Source organism: Sceloporus occidentalis, unplaced genomic scaffold (assembly GCF_023333645.1).
Source record: "Sceloporus occidentalis isolate IW3139 unplaced genomic scaffold, rSceOcc1.0.p SCAF_3, whole genome shotgun sequence".
NCBI lineage: Eukaryota > Metazoa > Chordata > Lepidosauria > Squamata > Phrynosomatidae > Sceloporus > Sceloporus occidentalis.
In genome coordinates this window covers 194,301,257-194,321,726 of record NW_028316983.1, presented here as the reverse complement: position 1 = coordinate 194,321,726, position 20,470 = coordinate 194,301,257, and the positions used below count along the sequence as shown (strand labels likewise).

At 39.4% G+C, this 20,470-nt stretch overlaps 1 protein-coding gene across 1 annotated transcript in view; it reads left to right on the top strand.

Annotated features, from left to right (window-relative positions):
• The window catches only part of LOC149317283 (kelch-like protein 14), an 88,940-nt gene that overhangs the window by 42,766 nt on the left and 25,704 nt on the right, over positions 1–20,470 (top strand). The window contains exon 3 of the mRNA XM_089518852.1: positions 13,896–13,985. Coding sequence (XP_089374978.1) covers positions 13,896–13,985 — 90 coding nt within the window. The remainder of the gene's footprint in view (positions 1–13,895; positions 13,986–20,470) is intronic.

The following is a 20,470-nucleotide window of genomic DNA, read 5'->3' as shown; positions in this document are numbered from 1 at the left end:
GTGCGTGTGTGTGTGTGTGTGGTTTTCAGAACTACTATCATTACTTGGCATAAAGGAATGTCTGCCTACTTTCTAACACATGTAAAGAATATTCATCTTTACACCTGTGAGTGAAGATATTATAAAAATTGGACTGGCCAGTGAAGTAGACAAACTATTGGCTTCCTGTGAAGCAGAGCCAAAATGTCTTTCCATCTGTCTGCCTTGTCAACAATAAATAGAGATACAGGCCCAAGTATATGCTATACATTTCTGGGGGTGCCTGAGCAAGGATGCAACCCTATTACTCTGAGGAAGAGTACTGAGGCTAAAATCATGTTGGAGGATATTTATACAAATATATTTCTGTATATGTCTATCATCCAGATCTTGTGAGATATTCTCAAACTAAACCAAAACACTGTAAGACTAGAATACATAATATTGTAGACATTTATTTGTTGGTCCAAAGACTTTAGAATACAGTAGAGAGAAAAAGAAAATATGTTAAATTATGAATTGTTTGAGAACCAGAGAGATTCCTGCGTCCCTGTGTGGCATACTCTCTCAAGAATTACTAGTCACCGAATTCTATGTAAGTAGCCAGGAAGGAGAGATATTTGATGAGAGTGAACAAAAATAGGAACTAACAAGTAACAATTAAAGTATTCTGCCCACAAGGGAGAGTTTAATATAATTTATTTTTAATTGTTTGACTGAAATTGGAATTCCAGCATTAACTTAATTTCAGAAATAAGTTATTAATTCAGTTATTAATTAATTCAATGAAAGACATGCTAAATAGTTAACAATTTTTTCATCTCCCAACATCTCCCTTGCTCAAAATCTTTATGCAAAACTCTTTTTTGCTTTATGTTAGCCCACTCAGGAGTTGAGCAGTTAAAATGTTTGCATCACAAGATTCAAAGCACTTATTTTAGAGTGCTTTGAATCATGATTAGAGTATGATAGTTTAGTAAGAACCAAAGTTTAAAACTTTAAACCAACAAATAGTAAGGGCAGCTTGTAAATGGATGGTCTTCTTTACATCCAGATAGTCTGCATGCTCTACAACTAATTCCACATACAGACTCCCTATCTATCTCAGGAAACTGAATTTTGAAACATTTAAACATGAGAATGTTACTGAGCTCCACGTGGGAATTAGTAAATTAAAGAAAGGACAAAAGTAAGGGGATGGGATTGTAAGGGAGGGAGAAAAGGGATATCAAGAGAAGAGTTTCTGGTGGGGGAGATGAAAACTGGGGTTGTTGAAAATTCATGCAGATGTTTCCTTCTTTTCAGTCTTCAAAATAGGGGGAAAGTAAAGTGTGTGTATGTAAAATAATAAGTGGCATTTTTCTGTTAATATGAGCATTAAACATGAAGTAGAAATTTAACATATAAATACTTTAGATCCCCCCCCCCCCTTTTCTATGGTATTGTAAATGCGATTGAATTATTCATGATTAAACATTTTAACCCTTTTCTAATAACATTTCTAACTAAGGGAATGACAAAATAGCAAAATAATCAAGTTCACAAGGTAGTATATTAGTTACTTAAAGCAAAAATGACCAGTCTTTTTCCATCTTAAAAACTTATTATTTTAATGTGATATATACACTTCTGTAGACAAGAGTCTACTTTGTATTACACTTATATGAAGTATAATCTTTAGTTGGCAGATATTTAATGAAATAGATGGATTTCGTCATTCAGCTAAATCTGGTTGTACCCATTATAGTAATTTCCAGGGGGCTAGCCATGGTAGTTCCCAGGGACAGTGGGAGCTGAGAAAAGTGAAAGATTCAAAATGTATATGAGCAAATGTCTAGTTCACAAATGCAAGTACATCTGGCAGATGAGTCATGAGTGACCAGCATACAAGCAGTTAAATCAAGTTTATGTAACATCCCTCCAAAATGATGCAGCAAATGATTGCCCAATGAAAAAGCTATAAGAGTAATACAAATTGATAACGAACAAGTGAATAACTTATATTGCACTTGTTCCACATAACTCACTGGCATTCTAGCTGGTACCCTTATCAGCAGAATATGTCAAAAATGTTTAAGAGCATCAGTCAGAATGCTCTATACATGTTCAACTTGCTCTTCCATAGAATTTCTAGGTGTTCACAAAAGTTTATATGGCTAAGCAGACTGTTCCTTTAGCAGAGTTCTGCCTTACTCTGGCCTTCTGGTCACTTTCTGATCTTTCTACCTCAATAGATGAAAAGCAATTCTTAGAACTGTAAGTAAACTACACAGTGAAATCAATCAGTCAGTCAGTTTGCACTACATTCTTAATAGCCTTTAAGAGAATTTGACCACTGCAGCTGAGAAAGGAATTCACATAGAAAGGTCTGGCAGCATAAAAGTCAAGGATGTAACAATAAATTCTACAAGTGTGTGTTTTAGCAGCTATCATCCCAGAAGAGGCTTTTTTTTCTTTGTGAGAGAAGGAAGACTGATGTTTGTCAGGTGCCAGTTTTGACAATTTTTTAGTTGGATCAAAAGTGGGCTTTTTAACGATCGGTTGATCTCATCAACTAAACAACACCATCTTGATATTCCCAGCCAATTTAATTGTCTGTTTTCATTCATGAGAAAATGTCTTTTCAGACATTACAGGGGGGGAAATCTGGCCAATTCATGGAGGAACACCAAAGAATTGTCTTTTGATGTAATATGTGAAACAGCCATAAGACACTGAGCAGAAGCAATTCTTTTCCCAGGACTGTTGTATGGAAAGGGAAACCAGATGTGTTTGGACTGCCAGAGGAATCACGGACTGATTCTTATTCAGTTTGGGTTCGGGGAACCGAGACAAAAAAAGACAAAGCAGATATTACAGATTTAGTGCCAAGTCTGTTACAATCAATAAGACTTGTAGGAACTCAGTACTTTACAGGATTGGCACCAAATACATTTGTTTTCTGTACACTGCATTTGATTTTTTGATGTTGAACTGAACAGAAGGAACAAACAGAAGTTAACTGCTGGAGAAAGAACTAGCTTAGTAATTCATGTTGCATTTCACTTCTTTGTTTTTGGTTGGCTGCAAATTCTGATTAATACAATAATTCAAATCATCCTGAGAGGGGCATGGGAGGCCAGGCAGCAATGAAGCATGTCATGACTCAGTCTAAAATTTCAATGGATGAGGGAATTACTAGCTTTTTTTAAAAAAAGGGATCAAGATAAGAGGACACTGAAGCTATCATGATTAAATTGATAGACTGGCAATGTGATCCTACAGTATACATATCAACAGAGAAGCCCTCTTCACTTCAATGGGATTTCTTCCCAAATAGGTGTACATAGAATTTCTGTTTAAGGCTGCAGTCTTGTATTAACTAACTTGAGAATAAGCCGCACTGTATGCTGTGGCTTGCCTTTCAGTAACCTGGAGAAGGATTACAGTTCTACATCTTCTAAATCATTTGCCTGCTGGAAAAAAAAATCAAACTGTTTGTCCATTGTGGATACTGCAACATGTGAATGACTACACTAATTGTTTATATCAAAAGTTATTCTGAAATTGGCATGCTGTTTCTCAGACTTGGTATGACTGGGGAAAAGACTTCTCTTATATAATGATGCATACTTTTTTTAAAAAAAAGTCTGTAGAATTGTCTGTAGTCTTTCTGTATATTAATGGATAAAATTTGTCAACATAGTATCAACATGCTTTGCAAATAGTGCAAAATACTTTTTTTAAGTATGTGAGAAACCTTTGGAAAAATACCACTCTCATGTCATGTTTGTTTCAGTATTTGCTTAGTTACGCTGTTTTTAAGGGTCAAATTTCAGATTCATGATTAGATCTCTTTGTGTTTTCATTGTTGTCTAAAGGAGCCTCTGGAGACTAATTCTAGTTGGAGCAGTGGCACTGGGGGAGAAAGGTTCAACCTTTACCTCCATGTAGTTTTCCTAATTGTCCTAAAAGCTGTTATCAGTGTAGTAGAGGGGAAGGAGGAAGGTATGGGCGGTGGCTTGATCTCAGAAACACCAGTGGGGAAAAGAGGCTCCTCCTTTACTATGGTCTTTTTCCCACTATATTTAAATTGGGATCGTGATCCGGGTTAAACAGGCATGGTTCCCACTGAATCTGATTTCAGAAATTGATTCAGAAAGGGGAACCATCCTTTTTGCCCATTTTTGCCCATTTAACCTGCATCAAAATGACACTGGTAAAATGGGGTGTTTTTTGGGCTGAATTGATTTATTTAGAAATAAATCAATTCAGCCGATGTGGGAACCAGGCAGATTCCAATCGGATTCCAATCTGCCCTGGTTCCCACTGGCAGCCCAACCCTGGGGCAGCTTGATGGCCTAGACCGTCCCTGGTTTCTCCTGGCCCCAAAATCCCCGGCCCATCCTCCTTACCAGCTTCTTTGGCCACTGACCGGGTTCCCTGTGCCTTATTTTAAATTTCCTGTGGCTGGGGAGGCCGCCAAAACCTGCCCAAAAACAACTGAAAATTGGCTGAAATCAAAACCCAAAATAACATTGCTCACTTTCAGTTTCAATATCAGCAGATGTTTATCAGTTGTATGGGGTTATGGCATTTTGGAGGATTGAGGAAAGAAAACTACTGCATTTTGCAGACATTTGGGGCCATCTGAGGGACAAAAGTCACTCAGAAAATAGAACTCATCATGCTGAAAAAGTGAAAGTCCCTAATGCTAATGTTGCTGCTGCTCACACAGCAGAGAAAAGAAACGTGAGGAGAATAACTTAGGCCTGGAACAGGCAGGCCTTTGAGGTGCCCTCGTCACGTGCAAGGGTTACCTGGTGGGTGGAGTGCCCACACACTCAGAAGCCCTTGCATGTGACGAGGGCACAGCAGCTGCGGCACACCCACCACACGGGGCGTGTAACAATGATGTTGCAGCTGCACTGCTTCTAGATGGGGCGGCATAGCTGCGACGTCATTGTGATGTCTCTCGCACTTTGCGGCATCGCAGCAACACTGCAAAGAGAAGCCGCTTCCAGGCGCTCCTTTTTTTGTTCCACAGGAGCACCGCACAATTTGGTTGCTGCAGTGCTCCTGCAGAGCAAAGAGAGGTGCCAGAAAGGCGCCTCTTTCTGGAGCTTTGTACCCCACCTTAGTGACAGATGGACAGACAGACAGCCAGTGAGAGTGAGGCCCAAAAGATTGGCAGCTAGAGCTGGGAGAGTGAAACTAAAGATAACTCCTCTAATTTTAATTGTTGTTTAGAAGAGGGAGTTTCAACAAGTGTTGCTCAATGCACAGCCAGGTAAGAAGTAACATCTGCTGAAGTTCCCTCTGTTACAACCATTGAAAGTACAGGCTCCCTCTTCAGTTTTCACTCTGGCAACTATATACTCAGCTCTAAAAAGCTCCATATGACACTGTGTGCAGGCACAAAACCCACTTTCTGTCACAGATACCACTATTTTTCAGGGTCTGGGGACAGGGCTCATCAGAGCAGCCTGCCAACTACATAGTTGCCCAGCTATTTTATTTGCAGCAAGTTGTGGGGCTGGTTGCAAGCTCATGCACTAGATCAGGGTCAAGCATTCCCCATGTTCATATGTACACATGGCATCCTAGTTCACTAAATACTTTCTGAGGGGAAAATGAGTAACTGAGAATTGAGCCCAGGGCCAACTTCCTCATTTGCAGTGGAAAGAGAGATAAGTCTGAGCAGTCCCTCTTGCTTGCAGAAGTGTGCACTTTGTTTTTGCAATCCACAATTGTTCTACATTATCTTGTATTTCTGAGTCTGCACCCAGGATAACGAGGGAGTATAGTATACATGAGTATATGTAAAAGCCACTGTTGAACCTAGAGGTTGCATCTATGGTCTCCCTGCTGTCTCTGTTATCAGTAGTCCACTTAAAAGTAGCTTAACGCAGCATATGAATTCTCAAATGAAAAATCAGTATTCAAAGTCCTGTCATACACTTCCTGGATGGCTTTAAATAAGTCACTGACAGTGTTCATGTGAGCAGTACCTTTTCTTAATAAGTTGAGATATGAATATACCATCAAGCATGCATGTAGCTGTTCCACTTCTTTGTCAGACACCTCTTAGAATTGTCAGAAGCTTTTTAATGGAAGAAATACTTCTGCTAATCTCTCAAAATATAAGGCCATTTTGTGGACAATTAAATATTTTGCACCATCAAATGCTGAGTATCTTGTGTACATCAAATTATAACAATATCAAATCCATTTCAATTCCAGGTTTCAACACAACAAAATGTGGAAAAATCAAGGTGGGATGAGTTGAATACTTCTGCAAGGCACTGTGCTTTGGCAAATTAAGCCAAAATATTGATTGTTAAACTGAGCCAAAATCTGTCTACAATAGTTCCTATTTAGAAAATGAGAGTAATAACAGACAAGGTGCCTCGATAAAGGCATTAAAGAAACTCGTTACATTAAAAAAAAAGTCTTATGGGTAATACTTTCATGTAGTGTTACTGTTGAACAAGCCTGTCTGATTTGTATCTCCATCATTGTTACCTCCCTCTATACACTGAGTACCCCAAGCCTTTTAAAATTCAGAATTAATTTTCACTTTGTCCAGAAACACAAATGTAATTATTACCTGCTTTTCTTCATTTCATCCTCTCCCACAAGAAGTGTCCCATCCAGTCTAGAGACTTGTGAATTTGCAATCAGAAACCTAATATATTTGGAGTAGTTAATAATCCATTCTTAATAGTTATTATTTTGCATTCAGAGTGAATATTTTCTCAAGAGCAGTTATGCTGAAATTTACTAGCAAGTGCTAACGTTTGAATTATTGTTGTGTGTCTTCAAATTGTTTCTGACTTCTAGTGACCTTAAGGCAAACATCTATCACAGCATTTCCTTGGCAAGGTTTGTTCAAAGGGGGTTTGCCTTTGCCTTCCTCCAAAGCTGGGAGAGTATGACTTGCTCAAAGTCACTCAGTGGGTTTCCATGACTGAGTGAAGATTTGAACCATGTTCTCCAGAGTTGTTGTTGTAGTTCAGTGCTCAAACCACTACACCATGCTGATGCTATTTTGTTTAATACCTGTGGATAATTACAATGGCAACCATATGACTTTCATTAGATGAACATGAAGTGTGGGTTAGCAACAACAGCTCTTAGTCCTTGGCAGGCCAACACTCTAGAATTACATTGGAAAGATATTCTCTTATATAGTAGCACTTAAAACAAATATTTTCCTTTTATTTATCCCTACAGTGAATAATGTTACTGAGCCACTTCACACTAAGTGAGTTTGATTTGTTGTGGGAATCACATACAGTATGAAAGATGGGTGGCCCTAAGTCTGGAGGAATTGCCTTTGGTTATACCTTTGTGGCTTGTGTCCCCTACATTTTTGGGGGCATACACCTGTCTTTCACACTTTACTATGACATAATGATGAAACCTCAGTGTTTCCTAGCTATGCTGTCCTTATGTTTTGTGGAAATGCACAATTTATGATAAGTCACACAATTTTACAAAAACACAGTTCCAGCCAGAGGAAAGTAATCAGGAAAGTGTGTTGGCATAGTAATGTGGGTGGCACTACCATTGTTGTCAGAAATGATATGGCACAAATGTCAAGAGCTATAAATGAAGTGGATGGGGGCAGTGAAAGAGCAGATACTACTCTTCCCTTTTTCTTTGCCTGATTTTGACAGGAAAAATATTTCTAATTTATCACAATAGGTTGATGTCTGCTAGTCAGCAAAAAACCTGCATTAAATACAGTCTAAGCAAAGTACTCAGTGGAAGGAAGGAAATCTCAAACAAATTAACTGGAGGTTCTTGGTCCATTCATTAAGGATTAAATTGAGATGCTTCTCTGAAATTCTGAAGCAGTCATCTTTGCTCCACTTTTGGACTCCTATCTTGGAGCCTCAGAGTTTGAGGAAGAAAGTAAGGATCTATTTATGTTAGTCCTCTCTAATATGGCTACTTGTGTGTATTTTTATTTGTAGGACCAACAAACTGATTCTTGCACTTGTTTTTTCCAGATATCAAATTTGTCCTTTTATTTATTGGTCTTTTCTCCTTTCATTAAACTCCACTAGTTGGTTTAATAAAGCTGATAGTTCTCGCACAAAGCTTTATAAACACATGTTATTCAATTTTCAAGCCTCTTTTGAAAGTGCCTCTTTCCTACTTCCTCCTAGTAAAGTGACCTTTTTAAATGGAGGGAAGTGGGTTTAGATGACAGTCATGATAAATGCGGTCATGTTCACTCAATAAAATAAGGCCCAGTGCATTTGAGGATAAATCAGTGAAATGTACAGCCCCACCTGTCTGTCTCCATCATTCATTTCCACTGTCACTTTCACAGTGGCTGATGGATCACAGTTGCTGTAAAATTAGACAGCCTTTAATCTCATTTCATCCTGATTAGCTTCTCTTTACCCTTTCCCTCTAACTCACTGACTGACACGCTAAAAACTCACACTGGGCTGTGTTTGAGCGTGGCGTACAAACTTCTTTTAAAATACCTTTTTTGAGGGGACAATAGGTACTCACCTGAGATGAAATGAAATGGAAAGATGAGGGAGTCTGAAACTCACATTGAAATAAATCAACAAAATAAAGGACACTGTTCAATTAAGGAGAGCAGTGGCTTGCATCACTAGTCTACACATTGACCCATATTTGCATTATTTACACCCATGAATTCATAGCGAATATTGTAAAATTCCCTGAAAGGCATCATGGGACAGGAGGTTCACCACTGTAAAATGTGCAGTTCTCTTCAGATTCCAGAAACATATTACAAGTTTTAGTTGTGCCCAAGAGCCTGCATGCACCTACAGGGACTTTGTCTTATTCTGGAAACCATGCCCTATGATGAACAACTTAGGGAGCTGGGGATGTTTAGCCTGGAGAAGAGAAGGTTAAGGGGTGATATGATAGCCCTGTTTAAATATTTGAAGGAATGTCATATTGAGGAGGGAACAAGCTTGTTTTCTGCTGCTCCAGAGAACAGGACCCAGAACAATGGATGCAAGATCCAGGAAAAGAGATTCCACCTGAACATTAGGAGGAACTTTCTGACAGTAAGGGCTGTTTGACAGTGGAACACACACCCTCAGAGTGTGGTGGAGTCTCCTTCCTTGGAAGTCTTTAAACAGAGACTGGATGGCCATCTGTCAGGTATGCTTTGATTGAGAGTTCCTGCATAGCAGGGGGTTGGACTGGATGGCCCTTGTGGTCTCTTCCAACTCTATGATTCTATGATCCCACTAGTGTTTTCTGGTGAATCAGGGCCAAGCTACCTAATGGAACCTTCAGGCCTTTTTCTTTTATTTGTACAATAGACTAAATACCCTGAAGGTAAAGGTAGTCTCTTGACTTGAATGTCTAGTTGTAACCGACTGTAGAGGGCAGTGCTCATCTCTGTTACTAAGCCAAAGAGCCAGTATTGTCCAAGGATTACTCTGGTGGTCATGTAGCCAGCACAACTGCACCGAACCCTGTTACCTTCCCTCCAAAGTGGTACCTATCTATCTACTTGCATTTTCATGCTTTTGTACACCTTGGCTGGCAAAAGCTAGAACTAGTGACAGGAGCTCACCCCATCATGCAGCACTCGGGCCTTGAACTGCCAACCTTCTGATCTTATGATCTTCAGACTTGTCATTTTAACCACTAAGCCACAGCATCCCTAAATATCCTAAAGGAATCATATCCCATCTGCTTTTGAAAGCTAAGCAGAGTCAGCCCTGGTTTATTACTTGGATGGGAGACTGCCAAGAAATACCAAGTACTGTAGGCAATTAAGTTTATCCCACGGGGCTTGGGGAATGGGAATGGGGCAGAATGGAAGGGAACTGGAACAGGGCGGAACAGGGGAAAAACACATATCACACGGGAGAACCCAACCAATGCCGCCGAGAGTCCCCAATCCGTTCCTCATCCATCCCACAGCAGCCAATTTTGACAAACAATTCTGAACAGTTCTTCAAAATTGGCTGCTGTGGGACAGATGGGGAACGGATTGTGGACTCCCGGCAGCATGGTGGCGTTCTCCCATGCGATAATATCCATCCCCCCCCCCATTCTGCCCCGTTCCCGTTCCTTCCGTTCCGCTCTTGTTCCCGTTCTCCAAGCCCCGCACGATAAACTTAAATATTTCAGAGGAAGGTACTGGCAAAACCACTTCTGAGTATTCCTTGGCTAAGAAAAGCTATGAAATTCATGAAGTCACCATATGTCAACATACAACTTGAAGGCAGACATCATAATTATCATCATTTATTTATATAGTGTTATCACTGTAATTGGTGTTTTACAAGTAAAAGACCAACCCCAAAAAACCTAGTTCCCTGCTCACTGGCTTACAGTCGAATTAAGACACAACACAAGAGAAAAAGGAGATAGCAGTTCAGGAAGAGATTACTTTCACTCACATAGATTACCATTGGATATGCTAAGTAGTTTTTCAAACTCCTGAAACTGGTTTGCCGTATTACTGATGGTAACTGCTTGTCCCTCACATCTCACTCCATACACACACACACACACACACACACACACACACACACACACACACACCTTACCCCAGGAAGCAGAACTAGTTCTATGGTTCTCTGAACTGTGGCCAGAATTGTAGATGCTACTTATACAAATACAGTGGGCCCTCTCCTTATGCGGGGGATCCGTTCCAGATCCCCCCCCCCACGTAAAGGAAAATCCATGTATGCTCGCATACCATAGGAAACAATGGTGTACATGCACACGGTGACGCTGTAGTGCGTGTGTGCACCATTGTTTTTATTGTCGTGCGGTTTTTACATAAGCAGGAAGCTGCGTACAGTGTGCCCACATATCGCGCGGACACACTAACATTTTTCTTTTCAAAGTAATATTTGTAGAACTTAACTTTCCTATCATTATCTTGCAGTTTTCATTCGTGCCTATAGGAGAGAATTATGAGAAGTTTATATTGGGTTGTTGGTTTCTTTTTTAAAAAACTTCACTCTGATACTTTGCCATTTTCACACATTTGGCACATCTGCAGATATTTTGGCATTAAACAAATAGATTACTGTTGCCCAGATGTTGTTGCTACTTGGCTCTGAAAGCAGTATGCTTCCTATTGTGCTGAAAAAAGTTAATTGCCATATCATTACATTGCATCCCAGCAAACACTTCAAGGAGCACAGTAAGCACTTTATTAACATTTGACTGCATCCCGCAACAAAACCAGGAGGTGCATTGTGCCACAACACCATGCTCAGGGGCTGCAGTCACCTGGGCAAATCACAACTTGTTCAGAGGCTGTATTTGGCTGGATAAATCACAACTGATCTTAAGGAACAGGTTTTTAATAAATGCATGAAACAATAGCATATAATTTAATTTGCAAATGAAAATATTATATTCCTGACCTTTCAAAATATCTTCTAATCACAAAACAAATAAAATGCTTAAACAAAAGAAGTATCAGGTATATTTCATGGTGATTTCTTTTAAGTACAACTGCTTGTTCAATATTTAGAGAGATCTTGTAGCACCTTTGACATTAAAGATAGAAGTTGGCAGCATGAGCTTTTGTAGTTTTAAGGCTACTTCCTCAGATGCATCTGCTTGTTCAAGATACCTGAAAGTGCAAAAAGAAAGAAACTCAAGCTCATTTATTATCCTGAGCTTTAAATTAATGTGGTAACTGTTGTGGACTAATACAAATATAAATCTGGCCATTCTGCCAGCCTGTAAGACTTCCACAGTTATAGCCCTTACATAGTCAAATTGTTTGTTCCAAAAATATAGCATGGACATGTGGAACTACTTGTCTAAGCAAGTTGAAGATTGACAATGTCTAGGCCTGGGTGCTTAACAGCTGTGTAAGACCTACCAGCAATAAGCAACATTAATTAATGTATTTCTCCAAAACCTATCTGGTTAACAGTTACTTTTGCTTAGACAGCTGTACAGACACAGACTATGAAAATGATATTTGACCTTTACTGGAAAGTAAATATGCACTTTGCTTATTCATCATTGCCTTTGCAAAAAAAAAACAAAAAAACACCCTTACTAAGGTGCTTAAATGAGACTACTTGATCTTTAAGAAAATGTGTCCTAAACAAGAAAGCTGCACATATTTCTTATTGTTATTTGCATATGCTACACGGCTCAAGTGCATTGCGAAAAATAAAAGATAATAAAACAAATGAAATGAGAGATATATCACCCAAAATAATCCAAGTGTGAGATAGGCTGCCTCTTTTTTGGCACTGGTAAAAGCGTACAAAGTAAGAGCTGGCCCTGAGTCATATTGATTTCCCACTGCACTGGTTTCCTAAGTGCTCTGCTGATCTGTGTCAAGCAATAAGTTCCCTGCCTGTACATGCACATCACCTCCCCATTTGTCCTCACCTAGATTTAAGGTGCCCATATGATGAGTTGAACAAGGACATTATTTTTCCTATTGGAGATACTGGGCCAGAACTACCACATATGGTATGAAAACTAAAGCTGTGTAAGTGTGCATTTCAACATACGATTTTTGATAATGTCACATACTACAGAGCAATTCATTTTATGACACTAAAATTGCAGTTTGTACTACAGCTCTGGCCTGGAAAAAAAATGAGAGGGAAAAAATTCCAGCTTCTCTGCTATCTCCAATAATAATCCCATGCACAAAAGAAAAGAAAAATCAAAATAATGTTGCAGTTCTGCTAAAATAGTTTTGATTTTTCAACAAAGGAATTCCTGATTAGATGGACTGAAAATATCTGTTTGTATAGCTAATGACATTGTACAGGGAATTAAGTGTATACATTTGGAGAAAGCATTAAATCAGCAGGGCTTCAGTTTAAAAACTTGAAACTGTATGGAAATGCAGTTTGTTCACTGCTATGTAAGAGAAAACTACAGAATACTCTTGAGTCTTGTTGTGAAGATGTTGCAAAATGAACAAAGCTTGCTTGGGCGGTGGTTTTTTGTTTTGGGGGGTTTTGGCAATAGTTTTGTGACACTGCTTCTTAAAACAAAAAACAAATCTTGCTATCTACACTATATTTACTGGTGGCTAATTGCACTTATTGCAGCATTTCTTCTTTTTTTAGGCACAGTTCACAAAGCTGCTGTAGTATGTATGTAGTATGTATGAGGCTGCGGCTGGTTGATGGTGTCACAGTCAGCACTCAGAAAGTGTAAGACTGTAGAAAGTGTAAGGACAATTCCAGTGTGTCACAAACAATGCAAGCAACTGCTGTACAGCTTTTGCTCTTTGGTCTCAGGTTCACAGTTATGCCTGGACAATGCTACAATTCAGTGCAATTTCTGGTGCTGATGATGCCCACAAAGTATCAAAACAAACTAAGGGGTGAGACAAACCACCCCTTCTGAAGCCAGATTGGGATTGTGGCAGCCCCAAGCCACCTTTTTGCCAGCTGAAAAAGGAACGACAAACAGCTGCTCCTTTTTGTGTCCTGCCATGGCAGGAAGCCAGCTTGAAGGCACTCTGGTGACATGTGGCGTAGAAACACCGCACTACCTGAACACCCAGAAGTCCCCCCCCCCCCCCGATGTAAATGGCTGGACAGCTTGAAGTCGGCTTCTGGGTTTGCGTCGTCTGCATGCCACACCCCCAAGACAGCTGGAAGCCAGCTTTTTATGCAGGTCTGTTTCACCCCTAAGTAATTATATGGAAGAAACTGGTGATAAATCAATCTAAGATCTTCTAGATATATTGAAACAGGATATTAGGACTGAATTTTGAGTAGGATTGAAAAGCAGCTTTTGCTTTACTCTGTATATGTACTGAAACTGAAAACTGAATTCATTATGTCTAAATTCTATGTTTGGACCAGTCCAAAAGTAAATTGCCTAGAAATAATCATGGTATTAAGATGGAATATAATAAATAATGCCTGTTTTATTTCTGTTTCTTTTTTATTTATATTTTAATTTTACAGTTATGCCATATAATAGTGCCCATCATTGTGTTGTGGAAGTGGAAAACTTCTTGTTCGTATTGGGAGGAGAAGACCAGTGGAATCCCAATGGTATGTATACAATAATTAATAGAACATTGAACAAAGAACAGATCAACAGTATAAAAGTACAAAATGATAACTAGAGGAGTTTCTGTTATTTTTCTTTGTTTTTATATGTGTGGTAACCATACATTTTAACTTGTGCATTGTAAATTGCTCTTATGGTAGTATAACATGCAAAGGAAATCCCTGAATTGTTTTTGGTATGTATTATTTACCCTCACATGTATTATTATTATTATTATTATTATTATTATTATTATTATTAACCTTTATTTATAAAGCGCTGTAAATTTACACAGAGCTGTACATACAATCTTTTTAATTAGACGGTTCCCTGCCCTCAGGCTTACAATCTAAAAAGACACGACACAACAGGAGAAGGGAGTGGTGGTGGGGAAGGGGATGAGGTCCAGCAGTTCTTCTCTACCTCCGAGGTCTGGACCAAGGGAGATGGACTGGAGGAAAGGCTTGGCTTCTTAATGGATAGTTAAAATGAGGCATCCTGGGGCAGAGAGGGGCTCACTCCTGGGAACACTTTTCTAAACAATATAGTCTTTAACTCAGTTTTGAAACTGGGTAGAGAAGTGCTGAAGTGTGCACGTGGTGGAAGAAGGTTTTAGGAGTAAGGGGCAGCAAGTGAAAAGGGATGAATCCAGGAGGGGGCAGTGGCAATCCTACGCTGGACAGGAGACCTTGACTACCAGAGCAGAGGGTATGAGTGGGAATGTAAGGAGAAAGAAGTTCAGATAAGTAAGGAGAGGCCAGTCCATGGAGGGCTTTGAAAGTCAACAACAAAAGCTTGTACCGGATGCGGAAGGGGAAGAGAAGCCAATGAAGGGAGGATAAAAGAGGCGACACATGGTCAGTGCGGCGAGCAGATGTGATAATACGTACAGCTGAATGCTGGACAGAGATTAAAGGATGGAGGTGTGAGAGAGGAAGCCCTGTCAGAAGAAGGTTACAATAATCTAGTTGCGATACCACTAGGGCATGGACCAGAGAAAGAAACAGAAAAGGGATTTCAGTAACACATAATATTATAGCAATAACCATTTAGGGTGTGAGCCTAAATTAATTTGTGGTAACAGAATCTGAAGACTACATCATAAATTGATTTTCCACTATCCTAGAGTAACTTTAGTCAGAACAGACAGTTCAATGGATCCGTGAGTTCTATTAAAACATGCCCCAGTAGGAATAAATCTGATGAATTCATGTGTTCTGCTCCCAGCTACATGGATATGGGATTGAATTTTTATGCCTGAATCCTGTTGGTAGTCCCAGAATAAGTCCATTGAATCTGTTGTAGAATGGTGAGTAATACATGCCTAAATTTTTTTGATCAGTGGGCCTACCTTAGTGGGATTATCAACAGAGTTCAAGTCCCACTGCAGTTTTAAGAAGCTCTGTTTTTGCATACAGACAGAATCTATCTGTCACACTCACACACTCTCCCACACATAGGGTCAAATATACAAAAAAATCCAACATCAGAGAAATAGTTACAATGAGGTAGCTATAACTATGTAGTTACTTCTCCCAATGCTACCCGCAAAACCTACCTTTTAAACCATGCAGCCTGCCTCCCGCCCTCACTAAGAACCCGAGGTATACCATCTTAAAATTGTTTTTTAAACAACCACCTTTTGCTCTGGATCTTCTAGGAAAATCTGGAGCCTTCCATTGTGATGCAGGGTGGCTGTTAGCATGCATGCTCTGCTGTGCTGCTCAGTTGCACTGCTGCTGGTACAAGTCGCTTGCTCTGAAGTCAGGATGAGGTATCCAGCCATGTGACTGACACTAGGCAGCTTGTTCTGACCTCAGAGCAATTTGCTCCAGAGCTGGAAGACACATGGAACATCATAACAAAGTATAGGAGAAATCAGGGCAGCATCTGGACCAGAATACTCTGGGCTTCTCCTGGAGTATTCTGGCCTGTGTGGACTCAGCCTACATCATCATTACTGAACAGGATGCCAGCCATATATTTTAAAGTGCACTTGTAACAACTTGCACCCTTGAATATAGGCAGTATCTCAGTGTGTTTAAAGCTGATTTTATATGTTTCGTGATAATTTTAATCTGAAAACTGAATAACTGAAACAGCTTTCTAGGGGTACTTCCTGACCCCTCAGCAATCTAACAAATATTAGGGAATAGTCTAAGGAATGAAGTGTTGATCTACCCAAGGCATTTGGAATCTCAGAAAGCATTTAAGTTTTGTCCAAAGTACTGGCTGACTCATACTATGTTCCTCAACTGCAAAAGAGCTACTCTAGATATGGTGAGAGAATACATATACAATGAGATCTTGTATAAACGGGAGTGGGAATTTGGTGTACACCTTGCATCTCCCCTTCACTATAACAGAGATGTCTTTTGAAGTTTTGAGATTTCTTTCATTCTCCAGGTGACACATTGTTTCAGATTTCTAGATAGGTTTCCAAATTAAGACATTTCATGATAACAGCTTAAGAGTTTTAACCATTATCTACTGCTTTTCTACATTTCTGGCCAGATTCAGATGTGTTCATGCTATACACTATTTTTCCTCTCCTAAACCGGTTCCTTCCCAGAAAAGAATGTATATGTTTGCATTTTCAAATGTTTTCTGATTCTCCAGCTACTCTTTTTTATTCTTTCCAAGGAATTTACATAGAAAATATCCAGTGGTATGTTGTTGTTTTGTAAAAAATGTAAAAATAATGATTACTTCATAAATTTTCTACAGAGAGAGATCAAACAGTTGAACAGACTTCTGAACAATGCAAAATGAGAAGATTGTGACTTGCAAAATTTAGAATATTGTCAAGACATTGTTGAAAAGCTTGCATATAAAGGGAGGATTGCAGTTGTAGCAGTATGTGTAAAAGAGATAGTTATGACTGAGAAACTATAAAACAGCTTGCAGGTACACATTTTCACTTCAAAATGCCAGAAGATCCAGATGAAATTACATATACTGCATATATTTTATTGTAAAAGGCCCATTTCAGCATCTGCACAAAAGCAAATTACATAAATGTGTTACATCTGTTCATTTCCTTAAAAACTGAAATGAGAAAAAAAACTAGTCCAGTGTAAAATCCTGTTTCCAGTGTGTGTGTGTGTGTGTGTGTGTGTGTGTGTGTGTGTGTGTGTTATAAAGCAAGCAGTGTTCTGGAAGAATAGTTTTTCTTTTCTGTTCCTAAATTGCTAGTTAGCAGATGATTATCATTGGGATTATAACCCATAAACATAGTTTAAAAACTTCTGCAACCATCAAGCCCTCTCCCATATTTCAACACCATTGACCAAATATTGGGGGTGGAGAGGAGAGTTTTCTGAATCAATGTTCTCTCAAGCTTTTCTCAAGGCTGTATCAAAGTAACAAGAAAGGTTTCTCAGCTATTTTTGCACATTTGAAACCAACTACCTTCCAGTTGTACTTGAGGGTTGTGTCAGAATTGTTTGCCCAGCAAGGAGAAAGTCAAAGCAGCTGTCATTTTGCTTCTATAGGAGAGACCTCTTCCAAAATGCCTGTACAATTTTGGAAAATTAAAAATGGCTGCCCTTTTTTTTAAATCAAGAGGTGAGGTGCTTAATACCCCTTAAAAGAAAGGTCAGAGATTCAACCATGCCTCAAAAAATATAAAACTTTACATTATCTGTTTTGTTCCATGTAATCATACTAGATGCAACATGAATTCCTAGAATACATGATTTTTTTACCTATGGGAAGAGGATAAATCATTTCTCCCTTGAAAGTAGGAGACCCTAGTTCACAAAACAGTTTTTTTTCCATATTACTGGAATGATGATGCTGAAGAAGGAGGAGGAGGAGGAGGAGGAGGAGGAGGAGGAGGAGGCAGAATCCTCTGTCACAGTCTACATTGTGTAACTTTATGTATAATTAGCAATGTAGCAGAGGAGCTTATGCACAGTTAGTGAATTGCAAAGATGCACAACTGGACACCCACAAGGGTATCCTGATTTGTATCAGGCTCTAGGTGCATATTGGCACTCCATAGCTAATGGCCTGATGCACAACACAAGGGACTGATGCACATCAGTACCCCTGTGGGTGGGTCCTAATGCGTATCGGTTACTTTTCCAGCTCCCCTACATAGTAACATAACAGCGGCCCCTTACTGAATACAGATGCTATGGAACTGCCCAATTCTAATTCAAATTAGGTCCACTTAGAAAGACGTAAATCCCCAACAGGATTCCAGCCATCATCATCATCACCATTACCATCACCATCATCATTTTATGCATTTTACCCAATATTAGGACTCAAGGCGGCATACAGAATATTTCAACCAGAACAGATAAAAACCTACAAAAATCAGTAAAAATATTTAGAAGTTATTTTAAAAACAATCAGTAAAATTAAAACTATTTAATTTCATGATGCTTTTTTGAGTCTCTTTCACCCCTAGATAAGGCATTCATTTTCCCATATGAATGATGGAGTATTGCTGTGTGGAACATTCTTCTGAACAACAGTAAACGAAATTGTACCAGTGTGGAAAGCTTTCTTGCTGGTCCTTTCCATCCTCTTTTTTTCCCCTTGCATTTTTTCTTATTTTAGGAGAGGCAAAGAAGAAAAGATAATAGGACGCATTTGGGTAGGGTTGAAATGTCACCTTAGCATTGCCTTTCTAGATGTGTACTATTTGAGTAGGCTACCAAAACTGCCCTGAACAGTTACTAGTGGGCTAAACAGAGCAGCACTAACACCAGCATCAGGCTGGAATGGGGCCATGGCGACAGCATGCTGGATGCCCCGCTTCCTCCCTCGTGCCGGTGTCACGTTATCGACCTGACCGCACGGCAAGCAGCATCATACCATTTCGTTGACACAGCACCTAAGCACTGCACCAAAGAATCAGCAAAAAGCCACCATGGCAGCGCCAAGAGTGGTTTTTCACCACTTTAAGAAAGAGCAGCATTTTGCCAGCCCTTTTTGGACTGGCAAAATGCTGGATCGGGGCCATGGCATGCAGTTGCGCCAGCCCCAATCAAGCTCTGAAAGGGGCGGCAGGATGCCGCTCCTTTGGGGTTGTCTATACAGCCCCTAAGAACACAAAAAAGTGTTTTATCTTGTTATTTGCACTGTCTGATTTCCCTCTTAGAAATGGAATCACATGTTTATCATTTATTTATGTCCAAAATGTAAAGACCACTATTTCACAGTTCAGTGCTTAACTGGAGGAGGAGGTAGAATATAAAATATAGTTTTCAAGAAGGAAAGGAAGGAAGAAGAAGATTTGGAGAGTCAAAGTAGATACTACAAAAAGATGCAAGTACATAGGAAAAGAAGAAGGCCATGGAAAAGACACAGATAAAAGAGCAAGGGTGGAAGAAGCAGAGAGGAATTACTGCAGGCAGCTGGAAGAAATAGGTATACATGAAGGGCATAGAGATATATTTGAAGAAACCTCAGTCTTTTAGAGAAAAGAAATTGTGCTATGAATGTAGGGCACTATTGGATGTGATTTATTGTCAGAGTATCTAGGTAACTACTACTGTGAAAGTGTTTAATTACAGTCATCCCTCCATATCCATGAATTCGTTATCCACGAATTCAACCATCCACAGCTTGAAAATATTTTTAAAATATTTAATTTCTAAAAACCAAAGCTTGATTTTTCCCCCAATTTATGTAAGCCATGTTAGTATCTCATTGTATTTTATGGGACTTGAGCATCCATGGATTTTTTTAATCTGGAGGAGGGGGGTCCTGGAACCAAGCCCCAGTGGATACCAAGGGCCCACTGTACAAATTATATTAAAGCATTATGTGAGGATCTAAATACTGTAACAACCCTAGAATGTGGAAACAGAATGATTCCCAAAATCTGTTCTGCATAAAAGACTTGGGTTTATTTGAAACAGAATTCTGATGACCTGTCTATAATTGTCTGCTGTATGAACGGCAGCTCAAAGTTCTGCAGCAATAGCATTTAGTAATAGCTTTTACATTTCTATACTGCTGCATAGTGAACTCAGCTCTCTCTAAGCAGTTTACAGTCTTTAAGCCAATTGCCCTCAACAAGTGGGGACTCATTTACCAACCTATGAAAGACTGGAAGATTGGAAGGCTGAATCAACCTTTCGAACTCACAATGTTGTGACTACAGTACCGGCATTTACTCACTGCATCATCAGGGCTCCTTTTAACCTGTACCTGTCAACTCATGAGCTGTGGAAATAGCATCCTCGTGTGCTGGAAAAAACATCACTTTTACCTCTCAATGGCTAAATTGTAGCTATATGTTGTTGCACTGCAGCTCTCATCAGCCCTAGCTTGCATAGACAGTGGTGATGCATACTGGGAGTTATAGTCCAAGACTGTCTGAAAGGCCCACACAATATTAGCCCTAATTGAAGCAGGCTTATTGAAATTAATGTGATTTCATGGTTCCAATTAACCAGTCTCATGAATTGCATGAAGTTTTGTAAAGCCTACTCAAATTAGAAATAATGATGGATTCAGTCAAAGT